Source organism: Rhinolophus ferrumequinum, chromosome 9 (assembly GCF_004115265.2).
Source record: "Rhinolophus ferrumequinum isolate MPI-CBG mRhiFer1 chromosome 9, mRhiFer1_v1.p, whole genome shotgun sequence".
NCBI classification, from domain to species: domain Eukaryota; kingdom Metazoa; phylum Chordata; class Mammalia; order Chiroptera; family Rhinolophidae; genus Rhinolophus; species Rhinolophus ferrumequinum.
This window is the reverse complement of record NC_046292.1, coordinates 70,757,295-70,783,194: the sequence shown is the minus strand read 5'-3', so window position 1 is coordinate 70,783,194 and position 25,900 is coordinate 70,757,295. Positions and strand designations below refer to the sequence as shown.

Here is a 25,900-nt window from a genome sequence, read left to right as displayed (position 1 = left end):
ATTTATGCTTGTTTATGATTCAGAACAATGTTCTTGCAGAGTCACGTCTTTCTTCCTTAATTTAAAATATCTTATTGTTAAGGGCGAATGCAGGAAGGAACAAATGCGTATCCTTTAAAATTATGCTGAGTGAAAAGGCGCGTGGTTTTGTGTCAAAGGATCATGAAGTCCTACCCCGCTCTTCAGTCGTCTTATTAACACATTTTATTTCTCAAACATTTTTTTAAATCTCCTGAAGTGTTCCCAATTTTGAAGAATTCAAAGTACCTTAGAGTCTTTTTTTTTAATCGTTTTAAGTAGTCCTAATAAGATTATGAGCTGTTTCAATTCCTTTTAAGAGCAAGCCGCCGTGTAAACAAAATTTATGCATGTGAAAAGCTAGAGACATGCAGAATGAATGAGAACCCGAGGTTCCTGGGAGCTGGGTTTGGCTAAGGTGCCACAAGGGAACTAACGGGAGAGAGAAGTAGCATTTCTATTCCCAACTGGTCGCTTACAGCCGACATGGAGCTGAGACACCAGCCGCCCACCTCTCCAGCTCACTCACCCTGGAAGCTGGCAGCCATGTCTGTTCTGAAGTTAGAGTTTTGGATCTTTGGATCTAAGCCTAGTTAGGTTTGCCTTTAACAAGATTATTGATATTTGGGGGGCTTTTTTCAGGTAAACATTTTTGGCCTTACTTGTTTCTTTTCATAGAGAATTCAAGGGTTAATTTCATGACTTGCCAATATGTCACCTCAGAAAACCTTCCGATTGATCACACTTGGTGTTGGCATGACGATAGTGGGGCCATCATAGAGAGGCGGGACCCGCTCTTCATATATACCCTGCCTACATGCAGAAGGAAACCTTTCTGCCAACATCTCCTTGTCCTGTGAAGTACTCTGATAAGTTGCAAGTTTGCTATTTTCCAAATAAATATGTTACCATATTAATCATTAAAAGTCACTTTTGTTGTTATGATTGAATATTAATTGAATATCTATCCTCTGGGAGGCCCTGGGCAAAGCAGAGAAAGTCTCCCCTTTGACCTAAAAATTTGCACTATTAAGCTGTCGTATCCACATGAATTATTCTCTCTTACGTTTTACAGTTTTAAAATATCTTAAAGGATATGGTCATAAATTGCCTTGTTTGAACATCGTCATCCTGTGTGAGAGACACAGCAGATTTCACCATGACCATCATCATCATCATTTCTCATTTCATTGTGAGAAAAGGTTCAGGGATGTCGAGGCACCTGAAATCAGACCATGACCGTGGTGGGTGACTGAGCTAGGACCAGAACCCAGAAAGTACGTACTATAGTGCCTTCCCCAGACACTGTGCTCACAGCCTCCCAAGAATGTGGGCGCCAGCTGTGGGCATCGTCTGAGCTATCCTCTTGCATGGAAAGCTCAGTCCATGTAGTGTGAAGGCAGCGCCTCGGACACCCGCCTTGGGGAGAATGGATCCTTCATTGCCAAGAGCCAGGCAGAAGGCAGGCCTGGAAGGGGGAGTTGGTCTCCTCATTCGGAGACTGTATCTCTTGGCTTTGTTGTTGTCTTGGCTGCCCTTGGATGTACTTGTGGTTTTGAAAAGTGGCCAAAGCGAAAAGCCAGAGCGCTCTTAAACCTGCTGCCTGATGTCACAGAAGGAGCCTTTGTTCCGCAGGCAGAACGAGGCTTCTCCGACAGGTCTGCAGACAGGATTTCCTCTTGACATTAGCGTTGTCAGGTGTCACTTTGATTCATTTATCTTCAAGGATAAATTTATTGAATCTGGGACCTTCCTTGGGCTGAGCGGAGACTGGTTCCTGTTTTTGGATGTCTGTGTTGCTAGGATGGCTGAAGGATCAACGCTTGGAGATGATCCGGGTCTTTTTCCTGTCTGTGGGTACGTGGAGGCATGCATTCCTGGGAACAGCTGCCTAGTGCCTAATTCCTTCTGCCGCTTGTGCTGGGGGAGCTTGTGGTGGGACAATGTGGTGTTTCATTCATTTGCATGAGTGGAGCTGACTGACTGGTCACAAGTGTTGTAACTGACAGGGGCCAGAAAGTCTGCAGAATTATCCCAAGTTAAAATCCAGTATACTTTCCCAGGCAGTAAGTAACCTACCATGTCACAGTGTCAGTTCTTGAAAGCTGAAGCAAAAGTGTGAGGCACAATATCCGTGCGGACTCTTCTCTAAACATCGATTTAAAGACTTCACTCTGGGCTATGTCAAGGCGCTCTTCTGAAAAATTGTTTCATTTGTTCCTCTTTAGAACCATCAAGTCGTATAACAACTGATTTCTCCTTAACAAAGCAAGGTGTTCCCACCCCACCCCCCACAAATAAATCAGTCTCTAGCTCAAAGTGAATCAGAAGGATCCAAATGTGAACGTCCACATGCAAACATCTGCATTTTATTTATATGTAGGTATGTCTGCTATCTACAGATTGGAAGCTTTTCATGCACAGGAAAAGTGGGGTTTAGAGTTGAAAAAAAATCTAATAGATTAGTAGTTTCTATGTAATAGAAGGTCATCTATTGAGTTAGCAGAATGACACTGGCTTAATGGCCAAGAATGCCTCTCCGAAGTAATCGTCCAGGCATTGATTTTTTATTTTTAAAATTTCAAGTTGAGTTTTAGTTACATATTGAAATGCCCCTGAGTGTTTGAACGCAGCTGTCGTGGACGGGTTCGAGAATTCTGAGGACTGGTGCGTGTCCATGCCCCAGGGGCCCCGGCGGTGCTGAGGCCTGGAGCAGCTGGGTCAGAGGGGAGCTCAGCCCCTGCTGGGCATCTTGCTGGCCCCAGGTTGAGGGAGCCCAGAGAACGGGACATGCCTGTAGGTCCACCAGCTGCCTGACAGTCCTAAATCCTCTACTGACAGGGATGATTTGAACCAAAGGCTGGGATCTGTGCATTCTCAGCTGTTCTTCTGGGAAAACGAAAGGATTTTTTTTTTTTTAACTGATTACAAACCGCAACCAAGAAAATGATCAGAGAATCACACAATGCAGTCCTTGTTGAGTGGAGCTGCTCAACATCTTCTCTGCCCACCCCCAACCCCCTTGGACAGACATGCTTTAAGTCATGTCTTTTCAGGCCTCCTTCGTGCTGTTCGGAGAAGGTCAGGCTTTTTTCGTCTTCTGTGAGTCAGAAACTATTAAGAGTTTTTTGCACCTCTCAGTATATGTTAAAACGTACTGTAAACAGAAGGTGCTGTGTAATTACAATTACTTGTACTCTTATCACATGTGGATTTGGGAGCCAATCCAGCCCGGCCAGAAGATGCAAGCTGGAGAAATGGTAGTCGCTACTGTTGATTGGAAGGAGACCAGCCTTGGGACCTGGACCGGAGCCACAGGACTGATAAGGCCTCGGCCACGGCCACCCTGCTCTTCACAGCTTTGTAATGCTGTCACCACCCGGTCTGTCCCTAAGAAATTAACTGTTGGATTGGGTGCAGAATTTTAAGCTCTCTCTTCTTAGAGGACCCAAAGACAAGCACTTATGGTCTTCTTGTTTTAAGGATTGTGCTCTTATTTACAAATTGTAGAAGTGTTTGAAACCTTTCATAATCAACCTAGTCTTTGCCCAGCCTGTACTGTCTGTGGTTTCAGGTTCACCTGTAAACATAGTAACCTAAGGTAAGATAACTCCTGCTGTGGAGATGAGGCGAAAAAGCGAGACATGTAACCCAGAGGTCTCAGTTCAGAACTAGAGCTAGTTCTAAACTTTAAGATGGGGGTGAAAATACCCCCTCTGAGGAACGCAGTGAAGGCTCACTCGTCACTAGATACGAAGGCCCCTCCGAATGTCAGCGCTCTGACTTTCCACACTTGAGCCTCTGGTAGTCTGAGAGGAGCCGGTCATGTCCCTGCTCTCAGCTCCCACCTGATCCATCTCCAGCAGTTTATTCTTCTCCTGCCCTGACTCTGCTGTGCGACACCTGCCCCTGAAGGTACCTGTACTGGGACATCCAAAAAAGCTGCTAGTGACCTAGACACTGATTCCAGCAACCAGACCTGGTGGCTTTGTGACCTTGCATAAGTTATGATACCTTTCTGAATCTCTGCATCCTCAAAGGGTAGCTGTAAGGTCAAATACAGTCCCACGCAAGGGCTCCTAGCACAGAGCCTGGTGTGGAGAAGGGGCTCAGATGTTGCTTCTCATCCTTCCTTCCTCCTGGAAAGCGGGAGCTAGGAGGCTCCTAATCCTCACATGTAACCTGAGATCACGTTCAATGCCTACGGCTCCAGTGGGAGAAAGTTTCCCACATGTTGACTGGCGGAAATGCTCTGTCTCTGTTTGCTCCAGGCCACCCTGCAGCCCTGAGTCTTGGCCACCACTCACAGGTTCAGGTGTAAGAGCCTTGCCCTGCACTAAGGATCAGCATACCATTGTGCTGTGACACAAAACAGAGCCTGTCTTCAGGGGACTGGCCCAGTCCTTGTGCCCTTGTCCCTGTATTTAATGCCAGTGTCTTCGCTGTTTATTCTTCAATGACTGTTTATTGAGCTTATTTTGTGTCAGGCGTTGTTCTGGGGAATGAAATAGATGTGACCCTGTTTCTTAGGGAGGGCCCAGTTTAGGGGCCACCAAGACAAAGACATCAACAAGTACAGAACTACAAAATGAGGGAGGTACGAGGAAGGTAACGTCAGAGAGCCCCGAGACGGTGGAATCAGTGGAGGGAAGGCCTCTTTGGGGGCGGGGACATTTGAAGATTTAATATAAAAAGAGAATATAAAATACTTCATTAATACTTTTTTATGTCACTATGTATTGAAATGATATTTTTGAAATATTAGGTTAAATAAAATGTTATTGAAGTTAATTTCACCTATTTCTTTTCAATTGGCTACTAGAAGATTTAAAATTACATCTGTTTTTCACATTGTATTTCTATTTGTCTAGACCTTGGCAAGAAGTTTAGGTTTTCTCCCTAGGGCGAAGGGAAACATTTAAACAGTTGTAAGTAAGGGAGTATCCTGATCTGATTGACTTTTTAGAAGATTCCTTGGTCTCTTGTGGAGGAGTGATTGATGGAAGAGGAGGGACTGGAGGAAGGGCAGGAGGTGGTTGGTTGCAAAAGTGCAGGGAGCTGGTGGGGGTGTGCTCCAGGACGGCGGTGGGGGAGATGGAAGTGGGTGGATTCAAGATCTATTTTGCAGGTAGAGAGTCTACCAGACTTACTGAGGGCCGGATGTGCTGGGGTGAGGGAGCCGGACAGGCAAGCACAGCTCAGGCAGCTGGGTGTAGGGGGGTGGGCCGGTTACTGAGATAGGGAAGACTGAGAGAGGAACATGGTTTCATTTGCTTGGGGCAGGGGTTGATGGTAGATTGTTGCAGAATCCAAGACCAGAAAGAACCCAAGCGGCACTCTGAGAATTAGGAGAGTCAGCTTTCTTACTCAGGCGGGTTCAGTGGGATGCTTCTCAAAAGACTGAGCCCCTAGCAAGGTTTTGAGCAGGTTTTTATGGGTTGGGGACTTCCTTGAGTCAGGGAAGGGGTAGGTATTGTCTGGTATTTGGCTCGGGGTGTGGCTTGGAGGGGGGTTACGCAGAAGTGGGCTGGGGCTTAGGCTGGGGACCTCTCATCTCCACTCGGGCCACCATTTTAGGTCAGCTCCACATGGCAGGAAACCATTTTAAGGTCAGTTTCCCCATCAAGATCACAGAGAATTGAGACTTCTGTTTTAGATGTGTTGAGTTTGAGATGCATGTAGGTTTCAGTGGAGGTGTTAACCGTCGAGTTGGTATTGTGTGCCTGGAGCTCTGGACGGAGGTCTGGGCTACAGGTTGTAATGTTACGAGTCTGCATAGAAATGAAATGGATGCCATCACCAAGGGTAAAGCATGTAGAGAGGGACTCTAGGACCAAGTCCGGAGGAATGCTGGGACTCTCTTTCCAGGGAGTCAGCCGAGGAGGCTGGGCCCTTGGTTTGATGGGAAGCAGAGAAATGACACAGGAGCTGCATAGGGTTGGTGTTCAAAGGAAGGTTTTTGTTTCCCTTTTTTTTCCTTCTTTTTTTTGATGAGGCAAAAATTCAATAGGAAAAGATCTAATCTTTTAAGCATGTAATAAAGCAAAGCACATGTTTTCATTACTTGATTTTTTTTATAAAACATTTTTGACTTAATGAAAGCAGACATCCCCAGGGCCACCCTCCCTGTGGGCCTGTCAGCAGCATGGTGATTACGGTCCTGCAGTTCCTTTCCTAACGGGTCCCACACATTCCTGCTGGCTCGTGGACAGAAGAGGTTTATGGACAACTGGTTGGGTTGGCGTTCAGGCTTTTGCCTGTGGGGTAACGGCTGCTTTTCCAAGGTTTAAGTGAGCGCCACCTTGAGAATGGATCCCTGCCTGGGAAGGCAGGTCTAGGGCATCTGTTTCTATAGCTGTATGGCTGGATGAAATCTGTCCTGTTAGAGGCCTTGTGGACCATTATCTCAAAACCATAGCACTTTTATTCTGCCCTGAATTTGTTGAGAAGAAGCTTTTACAAACACACGCCTTTAGAAGGAGCTGGGGAATGGTTGGGGGCAGAGTGGATGGGACTGGTGGGAGCGGAGGAAGGGTAAATAGATACCACCCAAACAAAGCATCTGCTTTTATCAAAAGGGCTGTGTTTGGGCTTCGTCAGCCTGAAGCCTGATGATTCACTGATGCCAGACCTTCTGTGCCTGCCAAAAGACATATTGGCCTTGATACGGTTTTTCTTCTTCTTACTCTATTCAGTTTGACTGACTGCTGCCAAGTTACAATTTCAACAGTGGCTTTGAGCTTAATGCTGTCACTAGAATTTTGCTGAGCACAGGTTAACCCATGACCACGTCAAGTTTTTATCAACCAGACTACTTTGTATTAGTCTTGGATTCCTATATAGACTCATCATAGCATAATATGTAGGATCTTTAAATGGCGCTGTTTTAACATGATTAGGGAATCTGCCTGAGGAGGCGGTTTAATTGCCCTTCTTTTAATATATGTCATGAACACATTAATCAGGCATTGCTGTATTTCCAGCTGAGATAGAAACTGACTCATAGACGCAGGAATTGGCTGTTGAGGTGAAAGAAGCAGGAATTCTAGAAGTAAGCAGGACTCAGAATCGCTGACAACCAGGGAGGGAAATGTACAGTCTCATGTACAGTCTCCTCTGAGCTATAGGAAGAAAAACTCCCTAAGTTGAAGGAAATGATAGAAACCGTCTCATGGCCTGAGGCTCTGAGAGGGAAACACAGTTTAGGTCACAGGAAAACAACAGGCTGACCACAGTTCGAAGGAGGGAAAGGTATGTGACCATCCAGGTAGCCCGTGTGTTTCAGGATGTGTATGAAGGACTCTCTCCAGCCTGGCTTACCTGTGTGCAGGATTCTCCAGGCTGTGTGTGATGAATTCGAGCCAGTCTAATGAATTTGTTCACAAGTATGTTAAACCTCTACTGTGTGCCAGGCTTTGTGCAAGATGCTAGAGATTCAGACAGGCCTGGGGCTTTGTCCGCTGGAGGAGTTCATGGCCCTAGGAGAAGGGGATGCCCGTTTTGAAACATCCAACCTCACTAGTAGCTATTCTCTCCATCTTTACTACTGACCCAACTTCACATCTGTGGTGTAGCTCTATGTATCACTGCACTCGTTTGATAAGAATTCTGCTTTTTTTTGACCTCTGACCTTAACATCTTTCCCGGTGTCATGTTACTTTTTCTCATTGACCAGGTGACTGCATGTTGTACTTTCTAGATAACCCTTCCCTCAGGGCCTGCCTGGTCTGTACGACCACTTCCTCTGTGCTATGCTGGCCTTAGACCCAGACCCAGACCAGGTCAGGCCATGCAACCAAGGGGCCTATCAGAGGGTGGCACTGGCTGTAAAAGAAACAGAGTGCAGAGTGAGCAGAGGATTGTGAAAAATGCTAAGGGTAACAAAAAGGGCTTTCAGAAGTTATGTTTGGAACAATAAGACCAATGGGTGGGGGTGGTGGGGGTGAGAGAAACCAAACTACTGAGCTTCTGTTCAGCTTCCATTTTCTTTTCCTTTTTTTTTTTTTTTTTTTTTTGGCCAAGGAAATGGATTTTCTGATTGGAAAGGGTAGGATAAAGGTAAAGGAAGAGAATGAGGCCATGGCAACAGATTGCGAGCCTGAGACCATCAAACCAGCGCTGTGACATTAGAGAAATGTTGGCATAACCAAGAGCTACAGGAAAGACGCAGGTAGTTAGCTGTGTCAGTTTTCAAAACAGGAACTAGGGAGATGCAATTAATCTATACAACAATAAGATTGACATCGAACTCAGAAAATCATCTAAGAAGAATTATTAGGACAATGATTTTTTGAATACTTGGTAAAGGAAAGCAACCCTAGAAAATAGCAAGGTTTTGGGAAAAGCAAGTCATACCAGATTAACTTTCCATCCTGGGGTTACTTTGATGGTAGATTAAAGGAATGTTGAGAAGGTGTATATGCAGATGTCAGTCATTGGTGATGTCCTTGGGGTGAGAGAGATTCCAGCTAGATGATAGTACATGAAGCGTGCTCCAGGCTATGTCCTCAGCCCCATTCGAGCCAATTAAAAAAATCATTTAGGCACATTGGTGGATCACATCAATCTTGGAAGAATAACTAATATGTCAAAATGACAGATATGAGATCAGAAAGATCTTGGCATTTTGAAACAACAGACCAGATCTAACTACGTAGGACAACTGTAAGGTGAGAAAAAGACTTTATCTAGAGTCCAAAAACAAAGTAAAAGTATGGGGTTTGGCTTAATAGCCACATGTGAAAAATATCCCAGAATTTGATCACTGCAGCCTCAGAATGAGTCAGCAGTATGCTATGGTTTGTCAAAAAAACTAATGTGATTTTAGGAGCATTAACTGAAGTTTAATAATGAGACCAAGGGAAGTGGTCACACTTGCTGCCCAGATCCCATCTGGTGAATTGTTTCTAGCTCTGGACACCAGAAATGGAAGATGAATTCCCCCACTGTAGTGCAGTGAGCTTCTGTCTATACCATTCCTCTGCTCTATAACAGATTTGTTGGTTTAATCATTAAGAAATATCCCTAAGGTTCTTTGTATTAGTGAAAAGGAACCTCTCATGGCATGTGTTAATCCTGGGAGGGGAATATAAAATAAGGACCAGCCTTAATCCTGTCAACTACTAGTGAAGCCCGCTTTAACAAATAAGGTCAATAAATACTTTGTGAGATGTGGGAGAGTGAATCTCTTCGCATTTATTTTGCAGGTGATGAAACAAAATACATTTTCTTAAGTGTACATCTAGAAGTGTTATAGTTCTGTTTTTAAAGCTGCATCCCCTTTTAAATTAGCAAAGGCTATATACAAATGCCCCCACCTAGAATAAGAATTATCTCTTTATTGGGACTTTAATGTGAAGCCCAGTATCTATAAAGAACCTGTCCATCTAATCACACACTAGCTGATACTTTTCCAAGAGACATCCTCTCTCTACTTACCAGGCCAGCTCTGTTTTAAGCATCTACTTCTCATCTTGCCATAAAAGCATGAAAATGGCCCTGTGGTAAACTCTCCCTGTCCTCCTGGTTATCTCCCTAATTAAACTCCCTGGCCTGTCAAATATGTCCAGAGAGATTCATTATCAGCAGAAGCAGCCAGCCTCTCAGTGCCACTTTGAAAACATCTGGTCTCACTAGTGCTGGGAAGCCAGGCACTGACAAGCAGAGACGTTCAATTGCTGTGGGAGTTCTGTCTGAAGACATCGCAGGTCATTCACAGGCCTGTGACTAAATTATCTCCATAGTAAAGAATCTCATAATTCCAAGAACTATATTTCTCTCTTGTTCCCTCTCTCCCTCCAAAGTTATTCTACCTTTGGTGAACCCATGGAATGTGGTGGGAGAGAAGGGTTTGAGTCTAGGTCTTCTGCACAGTGGAGAGGGCACACAAATACACACACACATACACACCAACACACACATTCATTCATTCATTCATTCATTCAAATCAACATTTATTGAGCAACGGTGCCCTAGGGATACAAAGGTGAATAAAATAAAATATGGTCCCTGTTCTCAGGGAGCTCATAACCCAGTAAAGGAGATAGACAAGCGTATACACATTGTATTGAATTATAATTATTTGTTAACATGAAGTTTTATAATGCATAGAAAAGAAGTGCTGAGGAGATGTTACTTCATTAATTCTGTGCATTGTGGGTGGGGGTGCAGAGGAAATTGTGGTCAGATAAGGTGGAAATGAATGGGGTGACAGGGATTCCAGGTCATTGGGTTCAGGGAATTTCACATAGTTTGGATTTCCTGGAGTGTAAGGAGCAAGGTGAGGAGATGAGGCTGGTGAGATGGACAAGGCCTTAGAACCATGAATATCTTCTAATCAAACATAAAATGAGAATGCTGGACTGTCCATATATTGATCTTACCTAAAAGGAATCTTAGCAAGGAATATTGTCCGGTGAACACAAAGTGCTAGTAGATGTAAAGCCTACTGCTATCTTTTCCTTCCCCCATCCTTCCATCTCTACTTTTCCCCAACTAAGATTTTGAGATGTTGTTGGAGCTTTGTGCTGGAGAAAAAGGATGAGGCTCTGGGTTCCGAGGCCATATTCACATGCGGAGGGGCTGCAGCCACACACGTGCTTGTGGAGAGCCAACTTTCTCCTGTTTGTTGGGTTCTGCTTTCCAGATGGTGTGACGTGCCCTGTGGCATGGGTTGGTTAAGAATGATAAACCAGTAGACAGACCCTGAGGCTGTATGTTTTCCTCCTTGGCCCCACCACTTTGGGTAAACAAATGGCCTACCGGTCAAGCTCACCTTGCCTTTTTATCTTATATTTCAGTTAAGTGTTATAGGAATGGCATTCACTTATGATGAATGAACACCCACAGAGCAAGAACTCCATCCTTCTAGTCCCTGCCCTCAGTAAGTTTTAAATCTAAGATTTTTGCATAGTGCTTCGGATCTAGGAACCTTGCTCTGCTTCCTTATAAGGCCCGTATAGATTCTTTGTGTGTTCTATGTAGACAGTAGTCATTTGTGAATCAGGGCAATTTTGTTCTTCCTTTTCTAGTTCCTATACCTTTTCTTTCTTTTGCTTATTTAATGGTACTTGCTAGGCCCTCCAAGACGGTGATGCACAGAAGCAGTAATACTAGCAGGCATCCTTGTTTTGTTTCTGATTGATTTTGATAATGATTCTGATACTTCACCATTAAGATTGATGCTTGCTGAGGTTTTTGGTATATACCCTATGTCAGGTTAAGAAGTTCATTTCTATTTCTAGTTTGTGAAGTGTTAAATTTTTCCTCACCAAGATCATGAAAAGATGATTTGAAAAAAAAAATGTTTTCCCCCCTCAATTACATGGCCCAAATGATTTGTCTCTTTTAATATGTTAATGTGATTAATTGTGTTAATAGATTTGCTCATGTTAAACTGATCCTATATTCCTGAAGTCAACCTAATTTGATTTTTACACATTCTTGGATTTGGTTTGTCAATATTTTGTTTAGGATTTTTTTCACATCTTTTCATGTGTGAGATTAGCCTATACTTTTCCTTTCTTTTATTGACCTCGTCTGCTTTTGGTATCAAAGTTATCCTCATTTTCAAGTCTTTTGAAGAGTTTATATAATTTTCAAATAACAAATAATTCCAAAGCTTGACAGAACTTGCTAGATAGTAAAACCATCTAGACCTGTGGGAAGATATTGAAATACTGATTTAATTTTGTAATGGTTATAGAGTTAGTCTGATTTTCTGTTTGATTTTGAGTCTTAGTTTTAGTGTTATTTTTCTTGGAATGTGTTCATTTTTGCTAAGCTTTCAAATTTCTTGGCATACAGATATTCATAGTATTCTCTTACTCCACTCTCTTGTATCTGTGATTATGCCCCCTTTTCATTTCTGAGGCCCTGGGGAAGAATCTGCTTCCACGCTCGTTCAGCTTATTGGGAGCATTGAGTTCCTTGTGGTTGTAGGACTGAGGTCCTCATGTACTGGCCCTCTCGTAACATCACACAGCGCAGAATCCCGTATGTCGAATCCCCCTCACTCTTCACATCAGGTCCACTGGATAATTGCCATATCTTAATGTCAACTGACTTGGGACTTTAATTACATCTGCAAAATCCCCTCACAGCAGTACCTACTGGATTAGTGTTTGATTGACTCACCAGGGCATAGGAGTCTTGGAAGGGCGGGTCTGTCACAGGGAGCTTGGAGAGATGGCTGGGGTCACACCCACAGGGCCTCGAAAGCCATGGTGAGGACTTCAGGGTTTTGTTCTGAGTGGATGGGAGCTGTTAGAGCATTTTGAGTGGTGGGGATTGGGGGGAGGGGAAGCTCAGTAAGGATCACTCTGGCTGTTGTGTGGAGATTGTGAAGCTGAAGTGGAGCTGGGGAGGGTATTGCCGGGGTCCAGGTGAGAGATGATGGTGGCCTGGACTAAAGTGGAGTTAACTCCTAAACATTTGGGGAGTTAACTCCCCAAATGTACGAACTGTCTCATGCCCTCATGTGTTTGCACACTTCTCTCCTTGCCTCGGTATTTATCATCACCAGCTACCCCAAGCTTCTTCACCAGGACAATTCACTACTCAGCCCACCAAACTTAGCTCAGATGTTACAGAAAAGTCTCTCCATGGAGTTTCCCTCCCACTGACACTCTCTCAGCAACCTGAGTTGTTTAGATCTTTTGCTCTGTCTTCCCCACTTGCCTGAGACCTTTTTGGGTCACAAGCAGGGCTCTTGTCTTGGGTTCCTGTGTTTCCATTGTCTGGCTTCATGCACGGCGTATTGTAGATGCTTGATGATGTTTGGGGATGAATGTAAGAAGTATGGAAGGTACTGGGCATGAAGTAGACACACCAGTACTCAGGGAGTTCACCTTGTAGAGGGAGAAACCATATATAAATAAATATACAATGTACGGGAATGCAGACACCATGCCGCATACACAAAGGAGGTGTACCAACTCTGCAAATTCCTAGTGTGAGTGGATTTTAGGGGGAGCCTTTATCCTACTCAGTCTGGAGTAGTTGAATCTCGTTTCTCACATTCCTTCATTGTATGAAATAATCATCTCATTACCAGTGATTCCTTTTTATGTTATATTAAAAAGGATAGTTGTTTGGCAACACTGTTAGCCATTAATGTATTCTATAATATTTAAAGGAGTAAACATTCATTCTTTCTCATCCGTATTCCAACCACTTGGAAAAGAAGATCTGTGTTAGTGAAATTTGGCTTGTGTATTCAAGATGGAGAACCTCTTAGCTCAAAACAGCAAACACTTATAGATCAAGTGTTCTTTTAAGAGGGAGGAAATTATTAACCTGATTACTGATGAAAAACAAACTAGGACAGTAAATATATCATTTCTGTGACTTCCCACTAGATATCCCTCAGTATGAACTTAAGAAAGTGGGATACTGGAAAGAATGATTTAACTGGAGTAAACACAATGATGTTATTTACAACTTAATAAACTTAAGAACAAAATAACAGGGGAGTCCGGTTTCACCCTGCTGCTTTCCTGTGGTCTGTGCACTGAGGGGCAGCAGGCCTGACAGAGGGGCTGCCAGACTCCAGTTGGAAAGAGAGGCACATAGTATCATGGGTTCACATGGGTGGAGTTCATTAAAAAAAAAAAAAATTAAAAAAACACTTCATTTTTATTGCCAAGTTCCTTTGTTTGTTTTCTAGTGATCTCTGTTGGAGAATATAAATGTGTGGTTCAAGGAGTATTTGCTTCACAGTCTTGTATGAATAATTGGATATTCTATTTCAAATTAGAGGCTGGTTCTATAGGGCCAGCTGCTTTGTTTTCTAGTTCATGTCTTTCTGGTTAGCTGAGATCGGGTGGCTGGCTGAGAAAGGAGACCCAGCACTTCTGCATTTAAATATAATTTTAATTTGGTTCAAGGCAATGCTTTTTCAAGCTTTTGGATTTGTAACATACTCACGCGGTTTTATTTACTCTCCTTATATTCCCTCCCTTGTCTCTAAAAAGGATAAGGAGAACAATACCAGAGTCCCCTAGGGCCCCTTTGGAGCCCTGAACCAGAACTTTAGAACACTTGGATTCCCCTCTGCGCCCATAACAGAATGAACAAGGCTCCCTTAGCAGAATTCATCTGGGGTGGGGTCAGAAGGGGATTTCGGTTTTATCCCTAACCAGCGTCTCCTGGTTTCCTTCTTTTCTGCCAAGAGAAGTGTGTGTGGTGGAGGATCAAACAGGATCGTGGGAGTTCATCCAAGGGATGGGGAACATTTGGGAGAACACCCAGGCTCCTGGGTGAGCTGGGATCTCTGGGCTGGAGAGCAGGGCAGTGGAGACAGCACAGCCCACCCTGCCTTGAGGTGATCCCATCTCTGAGTGGGGACCCTGCTACCAGCAGCCCACACTGCCTCCGGGACCACCCACACAGCACCTGGTCTGGTCCAGGTGGGTTATCCCACCCCCTTCCCAAGAGAATTTGAGGGGTTTGGGTTGAGGATACTAGCTCAGAGAGTTTTCAGGTACATCTCTAGAGCTTTCAAATGTGAAAGGAAAAGGATTGTACAGTTAAATCTGGTGAGAAGAACAGATCCTGGACAAAATTCTATTAATAAAACGAATTTACTGAAAGAATGACTTTGGAGCACCTAAGAAAAGAAAGCTAAAATTGCAAATCTTGACTATATGATCTTGGTAGTTGACAGATATGTTCCCCAAAATGACTGAAATGAAGCTCAAGGCAAATATTTGACAGTGTTAGATGCCAAGGAGAACACTCAAGCTTTCAAATGAAAATCAGAATTTTGGAAAACTTATATCCTCCATCACGAGCTCGACACTTCCCAATACTTACTTACTTCTGATGAGATCAATGATGATCTTAACAAAGGTGATTTTTAAAAAATATTATAATGAAATGGGTCAAAATTTGGAAGATCTGCATAACTCAGTGAATCAGTGTTTGCTAGAATAGTGGTTACAGAATCGGACATGGAGAAAAGGTCCATTTAAAGTGCGAAACAGATGCAAAAGAGTAAGAGATACGGTTTCAGATTCCACATTACAACTAACCTTAAGAAACGACTACTTGTACTGTTTTGGTATGGTATCAAAAAAGAATATCCATAATTATATGAAAAGTCTACTATAATACTCCTCCCTTTTTCAATTACATATCTGTGTGAGGATGGATTTTCTTCATTTATTTCATCCAAAACATATCAACATATTGGATGTAGAAGTAGATATGAGAATTCAGCTGTCATCTCTCCTAAGCCAGACATTAAAATGATTTGCAAAAATGTAAGACAATGTCACTCTTCTCATCACTGAATTTCTGTTATGAAAAACATATCTATTATTTTTATAAAAATGTTATTTATGTAAGCATTTAATATTAAATAATGGGTTTATTTTTCAAATATGAATGAATAAATAAATAATTGAAAATTTCTGTTTTAATTTTTATTAGCAATAACCAGTAGATATAATCCACCTGAACAAAAGCTCTTTGGGGTCCTCAGTAATTTAGAATTTAAAGAGATCCTGAGACCAAACACACCTGAGAGCGATTGATGTAAACAGCACCCACCTATACTGTTCCTCCATGCATTAAGACATGTATGGATGAATGTATATACTATCCATGTACATTTTTAAATGTATGTAGGAATTTGAAGATGAGAAGCAGCGTTTCAGTGGTTCTGATGTCTTTCTGCACTCACAGGAACAGACCACTGGGCCAGGTCATTCGCATAAGACTGAATGTCTGTAAGCCTGAAATGCTAATTCAGTGGAAAAGCAGGGGTTCAAGAACTTAAAAGGAAGCACCATGGCCAACGTGCTACTGACTGAGTTTTTAGTCACTTGCTGTGTGGTGTCACAGATGCAAGGCCCGATGACATCAACATGTGGTCCATAGTATATGGCAGGAAAGGTGGTGGCCTGGCGCAGCACACAGACTCAGCTGCTTTGGGAAAAGATGCCTGATGAAGGAACACAAGCTTGAAGGCAGAATGTGCCTGGTTTTAAAGCTTTGAAAGGCTGATCTGTACCCCTCCATCGATAGGAATGTACCCAGGGACTGTGAGCTAAGCTCATCTCAGATCCTTTGGTTCTACAAAGGGACTCATTTTAGAACCGAATCCATTTGCAAGGAGAGGAGTATCTCGATGCAGCCTGCCTCTGTGCACGTGCCCTGTGTGCAGTCCTAACGGGACAGTCAGACCAGGCACAGAATGGCTTTGGGGGTTGGATCCACTTCCACCAAAAGGTGGTCGTGTCCCTGAGCTGTGGCTTTGCTGCTCCTGTTCAAGGAGGTAGTGCTGCAGTCTCCCTGGGTCTCTGCATAGCCCGGGAGGCATCCCAAACCCCCGGGTTTGGGGGTTGAGCTCATCCTTCAGCAGGTGGCTGCTTATCGGTGGGGGTCCCTGCCTTCTGATGGACACTTTCTTCTTGTAGATAGGCTAAGACTCGCCTTGGAGAATACTAGTCTCACAGGCGTCAGACCCAGTCTGTCCTTTCAAAATGGTCATGTCTGGGCACACATAAGTTGGTCTTTTTTTTGAAGTTTAAGTCTCTGAAGGCAGCAGACTTTTCACATCCTCTTCTGAGGAAGCCACCTGGCTATAACTGCAAGCACAGAAAACACTAACTCTCATGTCTCCCCCACCCCGCCTTGGCCTTAGTCAGCTCCTCTTCCACTTTCTGTAATAAGTCAGCATCCTCAATGCCACTGCCACTGTTTACTTTTAATTGTTTGGTTAATCCTAGCGTATTATTATGATAGACATGAGCAGCCATTCGATAGGGAGAGAAACAGTATCAGGCACCAAAGAAAATTTGGGTGAATTGCTCAGCTTGGCACCAGGAGTGGGTGGGTAATCGAGTCAGTAATAAAAAAGAGAAAGATGAGGAGCTGGGCACAAGACTCCTTTCTCTCACTCCACTGGGGACTGGGTGACTTTGGGCAACTGCTCCACACACCTGAGCCTCCATTTACTTCCGTCAAAGTGGATGTGGCACAGCTGCCTGGTCCAAAGCACTGCAAGTTTGGGCATCTACCGTGCTTCCCCGAAAATAAGACCGGGTCTTGTACTCGTTTTTGCTCCAAAAGATGCATTAGGGCTTATGTTCAGGGGATGTCATCCGGGAAAATCATGCTAGGGCTTATTTTCCGATTAGGTCTTATTTTTGGGGAAACACAATAGTCCTGCTTTACTCCTACCTGTTTCCTCACAGCTCTTTGCTTCAGACTTTTAGACTAATTTTTATGTTCGAGTGAATCTAGAATTACCACAGATAAATAATCTAACGTTTGGAGCCTGAATGTGACAGGAAAGAGTAAGGTCATGGTCGTACCCTCCTCCCGTCCCCCCACCGCCCGCCCCAAAATGCACCATGAAAGGCATCTGTGTCTGTTCTAACTTCCTTATTTGTCTTCTGTGAATATTGTCTGGGAGCTGGGCCCATCTTAATAATTTGAATGAATAGGGTGAAATAATGTTGGATACAATTTACTCGATGCAAGAATGTTCTCACCATTGTATTTTCTCTTTTCAGGGATCAGCATTTTCTGGACCCAACTCTGGAATATGTGAAGGTAGGAAAGCAGGATTTAACATGTAATCAGGGCCCTATGTAATGGATTTCCCATTTTAAACACAATGTTGCCAAATAATGCTACAGTCTGGCTTGTGTAGGAAGCTGGTCAAATTGAAACATCCAGGAGATAATTTGACTGTTTTAGGCCTTTGGTAAACTTTGTAGGCGTTTTACCTTATCCTCCCTTGTCTATAGTCTTTTCTCCCTTACCTGAAGCCCTTGTGGCCAAATGCATTTTAAAATTCAGATTTTTTTTAAAAAAAGGGAATATAATATAAGGGATGTAGAAAAGGTGTGTCTACATCCCTCCCAGATGTATCACATATGTTTTTGTGCAGCTTGTGCACTGCAAAGCATTAGGGGACGCTATTCACATAGACTATGATTTGACTTGACCATAACGTAAAAAATGTGCCCTAGGATTATGCAGAGTGCAAATCACAGCAGCCCTTTAAAACTCATTCCCTGCCATGTTTCAGAAACTGGCTGTCTCCTACTGCAGGCTCACTCCGGATGTGCTCAGCTAGCACACCCTCTCCCTTCACTCCACTAATTCAGTTTTTTCTTTGACAAAAATCCAAACCTTTCGCATCATCTGATGATGAATTCTGAAGCTAAACATAGACTTTTTATAATGACCCGTTTCAGTGTTATGTAAGCGATTGTATCTCACTCCTGTGTGTCCAGCCCTTGCGAGTTGAGCCATGCTGACTAAGGAGACAGTGGCTTCTGTCGAGCTGGGCTCTCCTCACCTTTCCCAGCAGTGAGTTGTGATGGAACTGCTTTTTGGTGGCTCAAGTGGTCTCCTTTCCAAGGACTTGCTGAGGTGATCTGAAGGTTATTCTTAACCGTGCCTGAGTCTGGTCAGATGAAGTCTCTGTGTCCCTCCTGGATGCAGCACAGATTTCTTTCTTTCTAACTTGCCCTTGGTTTGGAGGGGTGGCTTGGGGATTTATTGGGTGAATGGGCGGTATTTCCATTTGCCTGAATGGGCATTAAAGCTCTGAGAGACATGCATAGAGGCCTTTGACCTCAAGGATCCAGCACACGCCCACCCTACCGTTTCTCAGGCTTAGCTGCCCTCTGGAGCCTGGCGGGTGGGAATCTATGCCACGAAGGCTTCATACATTGGTGCTACCTGGTGCCTAGCAATGGGAGGGTGGCTGAAGGTGACTGAGCGCCGTGAAAGAGTTGTAGATAAAGTGGGATGCAGTCTGGCTTCGGACTTCGAGCTGTGTCTTCCCTACCATCCCTTTGTGCACTTAATGCCTCTTGGGCATGGAGAGCAGTAGAGATTCCATGTAAAATACGTTACATCATGTAGGGCCCATCTGGTAGAGTCAGATTTGTCAGCCTAACAAACCAGCGTCAAGATACCAAATGTTTAGGGACTCATTGTGACCTCAGAATAGTGGATGGATGGTCTGATCGCCAAGTTTTGTCTCTGCGGTGAAAGTGCCCAGGTGTGGTCAACAGACAGCCGTTCTCATTCCGTTGGGAGCTCCAGGTTCAGGTTTCGCTCTCTGGGTCTTCAAATGTCTCTCTCCTTTCCATCGGAGAGTTGCTAACCATCTAGTGCCCAGAAGAAAGAGAGAGAGAGAGAGAGAGAGAGAGAGAGAGAGAGAGAGAGAGAGAGCTAGAGAGCTAGAGAGCTGGGATTGCCTCCACTTCCTTGGGTCTAGGAGAGAAGAGGCACTAACCCTGAAGTGTAACACATGGCGTGCTGGGGCTGCAGGTTGTGGTAGGCGAAAACTGAGTAGAGAGTGAATCCAAAATCCGATTTTGTGCGGTCTGTACTCTGTGTCCTCCGAACACTCCACGCAGTTTGTATTGCAGCACAAACCACGTGAAAGGTCCGGTTCCCGGTTGCTAGGCTACGAGCTAGACTTTGAGTGGCTCCTCTGTGTGTGGAATGGAGGGAAATGTGCATGGCTTGAAAGCCCCAGGGCTGTGTGGAGGTGCTTTCACCTCTGCCGGCAGGCTCACTTCCTGCTGGGGCCTCAGCACAGCACCTAGACCCTGCCGTGTTTGGATAGGATAAGAAAATTAGAGCAGATCCACTGTAGCTAGGGAGTTAGGAATCTCATTCTCTACTGTTTCTATCTCTTCATTCTGACTGAGAGGGAGTTTTGGGTGTTCTTTTCTTGTTTTTCTACATTTTCCTTGTTTTCCTAGCTCTCTCCTCACCCACATTTTTTTTTTCCTCACAGGAGTTCAAAACATGATCATCTTGAAAGTCTGATTTTTAAGTTTTGTATAATCCTGAGGTCCCTCTCTGTAACCAATATAATTGATTCTCTTTTACTGTACCTGAAAGAAACCACTTCTTCCAGGTTGGAAAACAGAAATCTCCACAGTGACTCCACCTTCCTCCCGCTCTTTCATTGTTAGTGACTTTGGTTCGTGTTGCACAGCTCTGGAATTTTCCTCTGCGTACCTAGCATACCTTCCCGTAGATAAAACTAACCTTTTTTTTTTTTTTTTTTTTTTTTTTTTTTTTAACAGAGGAAATAGCTGTAGGCACGATTGTGTAGTAGAGGAGTTTATCTTCTGGGCTACTTTACCTGCTCACTGCCCCTCTCCACCCCCCCTGTTTTTGTCATATTTTTACCCCCATGAAAATGTATTTACTCAGTGTCTAGTTTCTTAGACCTGTGTCAGGTTAACTTCCTAGAACACTGGCTAAAATAATTGTACTAAAATGTGAATAAATAGTAATAGTTCAGTGTGTTGACCTTCCCAGATAGCAGTCCAGTAGGAGACGCCACATCACACCACCCCAAACAATCCCCAGAGAGGGCAGCCCAGTCCACACTCTGTTCTAAAAGCAGACTTACCTTGGACTTACCACCTCCTCTCTATGGGTTCCATCTTCCCCACAACTAGGAACCAGAGGGTGGGCCGCTGTCCCTGCTAGTTTAACATGTTTAGGATCCTCTCTGCCTGTGGTCGGCTGGAGAGGAAGGTTTTTCAGCGAAGTGGGAAGGGGTTCCTAATTAGTCTGTTACTCTTGATCATACAATTGCCATATTGAGGGGCACAAGGGTGGCATTTCGTGTTGTGTCTCAGACATTAAGACCAAGGATGTGACAGATAATTGCCCACCCGTCCTATTACCTGGAAAGACCGGAGACTTACCCCAACATGCGTACATTTGCTATTGTGATCATTAGGCTTTCACTTTTCTAACCCCTTCTTGAACTTACGAAAGCTACTTCCACTTTCACTCTTTATCGTTCTTTTCATCTTTTTCCTGGGGCTACTTCTTTAAGCTTCGGGAATTGCGCTCCCACTCCACCCCCACACTAAATTTAAAAAATTCTTATCATTTCCTATCTCCTTCCCCTGTATACCAATCTTCCTTTTAAACTGAAGACTCTAATTCTTTCTAGCTTCTTCATACACAAGCCTTACAGTCATATTAATCGTCCGTTTTCTGGGAGTGGTTTAAAATACGTGTTTTCTGGGAGGAGGTGATTGACTAGGGCAAATCTGGGTGATTTTTCTTTTAGGAGAAATGTTTAGTATATAGATTTTTTTTTCATTGTAAAATAAATTGTCCTTAAGAAAGATAAATTGGAAAATGTAGTGAACTAGAAAAGGAAACGGGAATGCCTCTTTTCTTCCAAATGAGCCAAGATGTAGGCAAGCCCATTTTCAGGGTCAGGCTGTAAGCAGCACACAATGCCCGCCCGCGGACAAAGGCCTGCTCTCCAGGCGACCGCAGTTAGCAAGTGTGAGACGGAATGCAGCCTTTTGTTCCTGGCAAGCTTCCTAGTGCACGAATATCCTTTCTTTTGTAGTCAGCCGTGGTGGATTCTTGCTACAACCACTTATGAGCTTTTATAAACTGATTTGCAGTTTCTGAGCTCCTTTTCAGATGAGCAGGGACAGGACCGGAGGAGCCTTTACCCTGAGTGGGGACCCACACCCTGCACTCTTCCACATCGTCTTCCTCCCGAGTATGCGTGAGCAGCTCAGAAGCCCAGAGCCCCTGAGAAATCAGTGCTTTATGGGGTTAACACTCCGCAAATGTTCTTTCCAAGAGGGTCTTATAGACATGACAGACTGCCCAAGGCTCAGATCTCAGCAAGGCCGTTTCCTGCCGTCGGCTGGGGCTGCATGAGGTCACCCAGCAGATTAAAAGAGGAGTAATTATGCGAATTCCAGCGCCAAGAATAAGTGCTCTGGTTGTGGGAGACCTTGGTGGGAGAGGGGGCGGCATGACTTCAGCTCCCCCTTTGTGCTCAAGATGGCCGCAGCCATGGTCACGGTTAAATAGCTGTCTTTGAGGAAAATCTTTTCTTCCAGCAGGGAAAACAGGCCAGTCTGCTCTGAATTAGCCAGCGAACAAAGTCATGAAAGGGACTTACAAAAACAATAGTACGCAGTACATTCCGTGAGATTTTAACGAGTTATATGAACCAAATAATGGCCCGGTTGGCTGGCTCTGCAGGTTTTTGCCTGAGTGTGCACATCCACAGCGCCAGCAGCGTCGTCCCCGTGGGACCAGAGATCACACGCCGCCAGCGGTGAATGTGAAACAGTCCCGGCTCGCTGTGGGGCTTGCATTTGGAGGAATGAACTTCCAGCTTCTCCCACTGCACCCCAAAAACATTCTCCGCAAATATTCTTGTTAGGTTTAATGTTACTCCAACTTTAACACAATTGCTGAGGCCGTGTGGGAAGACAGAAGAATAGGGATGGAGGACATTCATTGAATGAGTCCCTCGTCCAGGTCTGTGAAAATGTGCCAATTTATAAAAAGTCAAACCTTACCATGAAAACATAGGTCCATTTAAAAATCTGTATGTGAATGTTTATAGTGACATTATTTCTAATGCACAAAAACTGGAAACAACTCAAATGTCCTTCAGCTGGTGAATGGATAACCTGTAGAACAGCCAGACTCTGGCATGCTATTCAGTCACAAAAGGGGATGGATTGTTGGATACGTATAAAAAGTATAGTGACAGAAAACAGATCAGTGGTTAAGAAGAGGTCAGGGGAAATGTCAGCTGCAAAAGGGAATAGGGAGCTTTGCGGGGGGAAGTGATAGAAATACCTTGATTGTGGTTATTTCAAAGCTCAGAGAACTGTGCTAATAAAAAGAGGGACTTTTACTGTGCGCAAATGATACCTTAGTGAGCCTGACTTTTAAAAAGCAAGCTAAAACCCTATCATATTTTAGCCCTTAAGCGTGGCCACCTCAGTAACGGGAAATTTCTGATTTTGAGATGGGCCGCATCAGACTGCTGAGCAGACAACTAAAGTGCTGATCTTGTGGGTAATTTGCTGTACGGGCTCATTTAACAGAGGCTTGGGTATTCACCCTGTGTTAGCAGTCGTTCCGTGGTCAGGCAGGTAGGAAAGCGTTATCAGGAGCCGAGCCTAAGATACTGGCAGTAGGAATGGCGGTCGGTATAGGTGCTGGAGGCCTTTTAGAGATAAAATTAAGAGCCATTTTATTGGGTGAGTTGACAGTTCCTGGTGGGACTCATTCACAAACTGCCTGGCATGTTGCCAGGAGCCAGTAGATGATTTCGGGGGAGGAAAGGAGATTTCCAATTGGAGACCTTCTTACCACAATGACATTAAGTTAATTCATGAGCATTTGGGGATAGGATTAGACCTGGGCCCGCAAATTCCAGCCCAACACCCAATCTGGCCTGCTGCGTATTATCGTACAAGCCGCAGGCTAAAAATGGATTTTATATTTTTAAATGGTGTCTTAAAAAAAAATCAAAAGAAGATTGTGAAAATGATGAAATTCAAATTTCAATGGGCATAAAGTTTGATTGAAACACAGTCCTACCCGTTCATTCATTTACATGCTACCTCTCTCATGGTGGTGGTGTGTAGTTGCAACAGAAGGAGTGGCAAAGCCTGAAATATTTACTATCTGGACCTTTACTGGAAAGATTTGCTGACCTCTGCTCTAGACTTCACGCACATGCACCGTCCCTGTTTTGCCTCCCAACAATGTGTAGTGGTAGGTGTTCGACAAAAATTCCATCTTTTCATGCTAACTCTCCATGATATAACCTCGCATCACTGACATCACCTGTATGTTGTCTGATAACGCAGCAGCAAGTCTGTGGGCAAGCCGTGTCATCCGGCACAATTACAGAGATAATGCTGTTGCAACACTGTACTATTTGGACGCACTTCGTGGAGCAGATCTGTCTGCTCGGAGCAGCATCTCTCAGCTGAGCCCGTCACATCTAGCATCTTCAGCTCTGCTGGTTGAACAAGTGTGGGGACAGCACAGGTACTTGGGTCCTGACTGTTCTTACCTGGGGCTTGTCTGAATAATTCCTCAGGCCAGATACTGCTTTACCTGTGCAGCCTGAGATGAGTTTTCTCGGTGTCCCAAGTCAGAAATGAATTTTCCCTGGGCCTCTTGAACTTGGTGGTTTGAATCAAGGTCAAATCCTTGAGCTGCCGCTGGAGGTGCTCAAAGGATTCCTCTCTGGCCTGTGAGTGGAATGAGGTCAGATTCACATTCATATTCTGTGCGGCAGCCTTCATCCTTGGCTGAAGGAAGAGGACTCTTCTGAGGTCCCAAACAGTATGAGTGGTGTGGCCAAGAGACTAGAAAACCACATGCAAGCAAAAATTGAAGATATGGCGTCTGACCAGCTTCAGCTTTATAATTGCACTTCAAAGCCCTCCCCATATGGCCTGCCTACCTCTTACCTCGTGTCCTGCCATCTACCTTGTTCACTATACTCCTCTATGCTGACTTTTCCTACTGCCCCTGGGCCTTTGCTTTTCCCTCGGCCTGGAAGCTTCTTTTGAGGTAGAACAGCTGAGTGGTTTGAAGTGGGTGCTAAGATGGTGTTGTAGGTTGACTCGTGTCCACCCCAAAAAGATATGTGGAAGTTCTAACCCCCACCCCAGTACCTGTGAATGTGACCTTATTTGGAAATAAGGTCTTTGCAGGTATGATCAAATTAAGATGAGATCATACTGGAGTATCCTTATAAGAGACACAGACACACAGACAGCATGCCATGTAACAACAGAGGCAGAGACTGGGGTTGATGCATGCACAAGCCAAGGAATACTGAGTACTGAGGTTTGCCAGCAACCATCACAAGCTGGGAAGAGGCAAGGAAGGACCCTCCCCTAGAGCCTCCAGAGAGAGCACGGCCCTGCTGACACCTTGATTTTGGACTCCTGACCTTTAGAACTGTGGGAGAATACATTTCCATTTTAAAGCCACCAAGTTTGTGGTAATTTGTTACAGCAGCCCTTGGAAACTAATAGAGATGCAAAGCCCCATCTTAGCCGTTTCTTGGGTGTGTGACCTGAAGCAAGTTTCTTCTGAAATCCTCTGGAGCTCAATTTCCTGAACAGTGAACAGGACGATGTGGGGATTAAAGGACGTAGTTCCCATCAGGTTGTTAGCACAGCATGCAGGTAGCACTCAGTGATACGAGTTTAGTAACTGTCACCCTAGTTCTCTATGTGGCTGGTCCATCTTGACTCAGATTTCACTGCCTTAGGGAGACCTTCCCAGGCCCCCTGCTAAAAGCAGCCTCCCAAGTCACTATCTCATTACTCTGTATATTATCCTCACGGCATTTGTCCCAAATTCTATTTGTTTACTTAAAACACACAAAAACAAAAAAACAGTAAAACCCCCTTCTCATTAGAATGTGAGTTCTGAATGCAAGGACCTTTTCTTGCCCTCTTAATATTTAGCTGACGGATGACCACCTACAACCCGATGTAAAGGGCGTTTAAATTGAGAGAAGAAATGAGGTTGTTTCCCAAAGCAAGTAACACTTACATCTCTAAAAGTTTTCCAGAAAATCTTCAGTGATTTTATTTCATGAGAGCAAGGAGGTTCCCACACCTAAACCTCAGTCTACTTTCTTCCAGGACTTTTTTTTTTTTCCCCAAGTCAAGTTGTTGTCCTTTCAATCTTAGTTGTGGAGGGTGCCATTCAGCTTCAAGTTGGCCTTTCAGTCTTAGTTGTGGAGGGCGCAGCTCAGCTCCAGGTCCAGTTGCCGTTGCTAGTTGCTAGTTGCAGGGGGCGCAGCCCACCATCCCATGTGGGAGTCGAACTGGCAAACTTGTGGTTGAGAGGACGCGCTCCAGCCATCTGGGAGGCAGCTCAGCGGCAGCTCAAGGTGCCGTGTTCAATCTTAGTTGTAGGGGGCAGAGCCCACCATCCCTTGAGGGACTCGAAGAGTTGAACTGGCAACTTTGTGGTTGAGAGCCCACTGGCCCATGTGGGAATCGAACTGGCAGCCTTCGGAGTTAGGAGCATGGAGCTCTAACCGCCTGAGCCACCAGGCCAGCCCCCA

At 44.4% G+C, this 25,900-nt stretch overlaps 1 protein-coding gene across 1 annotated transcript in view; it reads left to right on the top strand.

Annotated features, from left to right (window-relative positions):
- The window catches only part of BCAR3 (BCAR3 adaptor protein, NSP family member), a 102,724-nt gene that overhangs the window by 11,492 nt on the left and 65,332 nt on the right, over positions 1-25,900 (top strand). Inside the window, exon 3 of the mRNA XM_033115268.1 lies at positions 17,541-17,580. Within this exon, the coding sequence (XP_032971159.1) occupies positions 17,541-17,580 (40 nt within the window). The remainder of the gene's footprint in view (positions 1-17,540; positions 17,581-25,900) is intronic.